Here is a 269-nt window from a genome sequence, read left to right as displayed (position 1 = left end):
GCGCCCGCGCTCCCTGTGCTCCAGGACTCGGGCCGCCTCCGCGGATTTCTGCAGCTTCGACACGAAGCTCTCCACGTCGTCGAACACGTGGTTCAGTATGTCCTGGCGGACAGAGCAGGGGGCGGGTGAGACTCCTGATCCCCGACCCTCATCGCTCCTGGCAAACCCTTCCAGCCAGGGGCGCTCAGACACCCCCCCAACCCAGGCCCCGCCTTCCGATGCCTGGCTCTGCGCCCCCCATTCGGGCATCTGGGGTCCCCCCAGCGGTC

General features: G+C 68.8%; 1 protein-coding gene across 1 annotated transcript in view; it reads right to left on the bottom strand.

Moving 5' to 3' along the window:
- EPS8L1 (EPS8 like 1) overlaps positions 1–269 on the bottom strand; it is a 32,524-nt gene that overhangs the window by 6,863 nt on the left and 25,392 nt on the right. The window contains exon 6 of the mRNA XM_015569454.1: positions 5–249. Within this exon, the coding sequence (XP_015424940.1) occupies positions 5–249 (245 nt within the window). The remainder of the gene's footprint in view (positions 1–4; positions 250–269) is intronic.

Source organism: Myotis davidii, unplaced genomic scaffold (genome assembly GCF_000327345.1).
Source record: "Myotis davidii unplaced genomic scaffold, ASM32734v1 scaffold326, whole genome shotgun sequence".
Classification (NCBI taxonomy): Eukaryota; Metazoa; Chordata; class Mammalia; order Chiroptera; family Vespertilionidae; genus Myotis; species Myotis davidii.
Note: the sequence above shows the minus strand (reverse complement) of the source record. Positions and strands in the feature narration are given on the sequence as shown.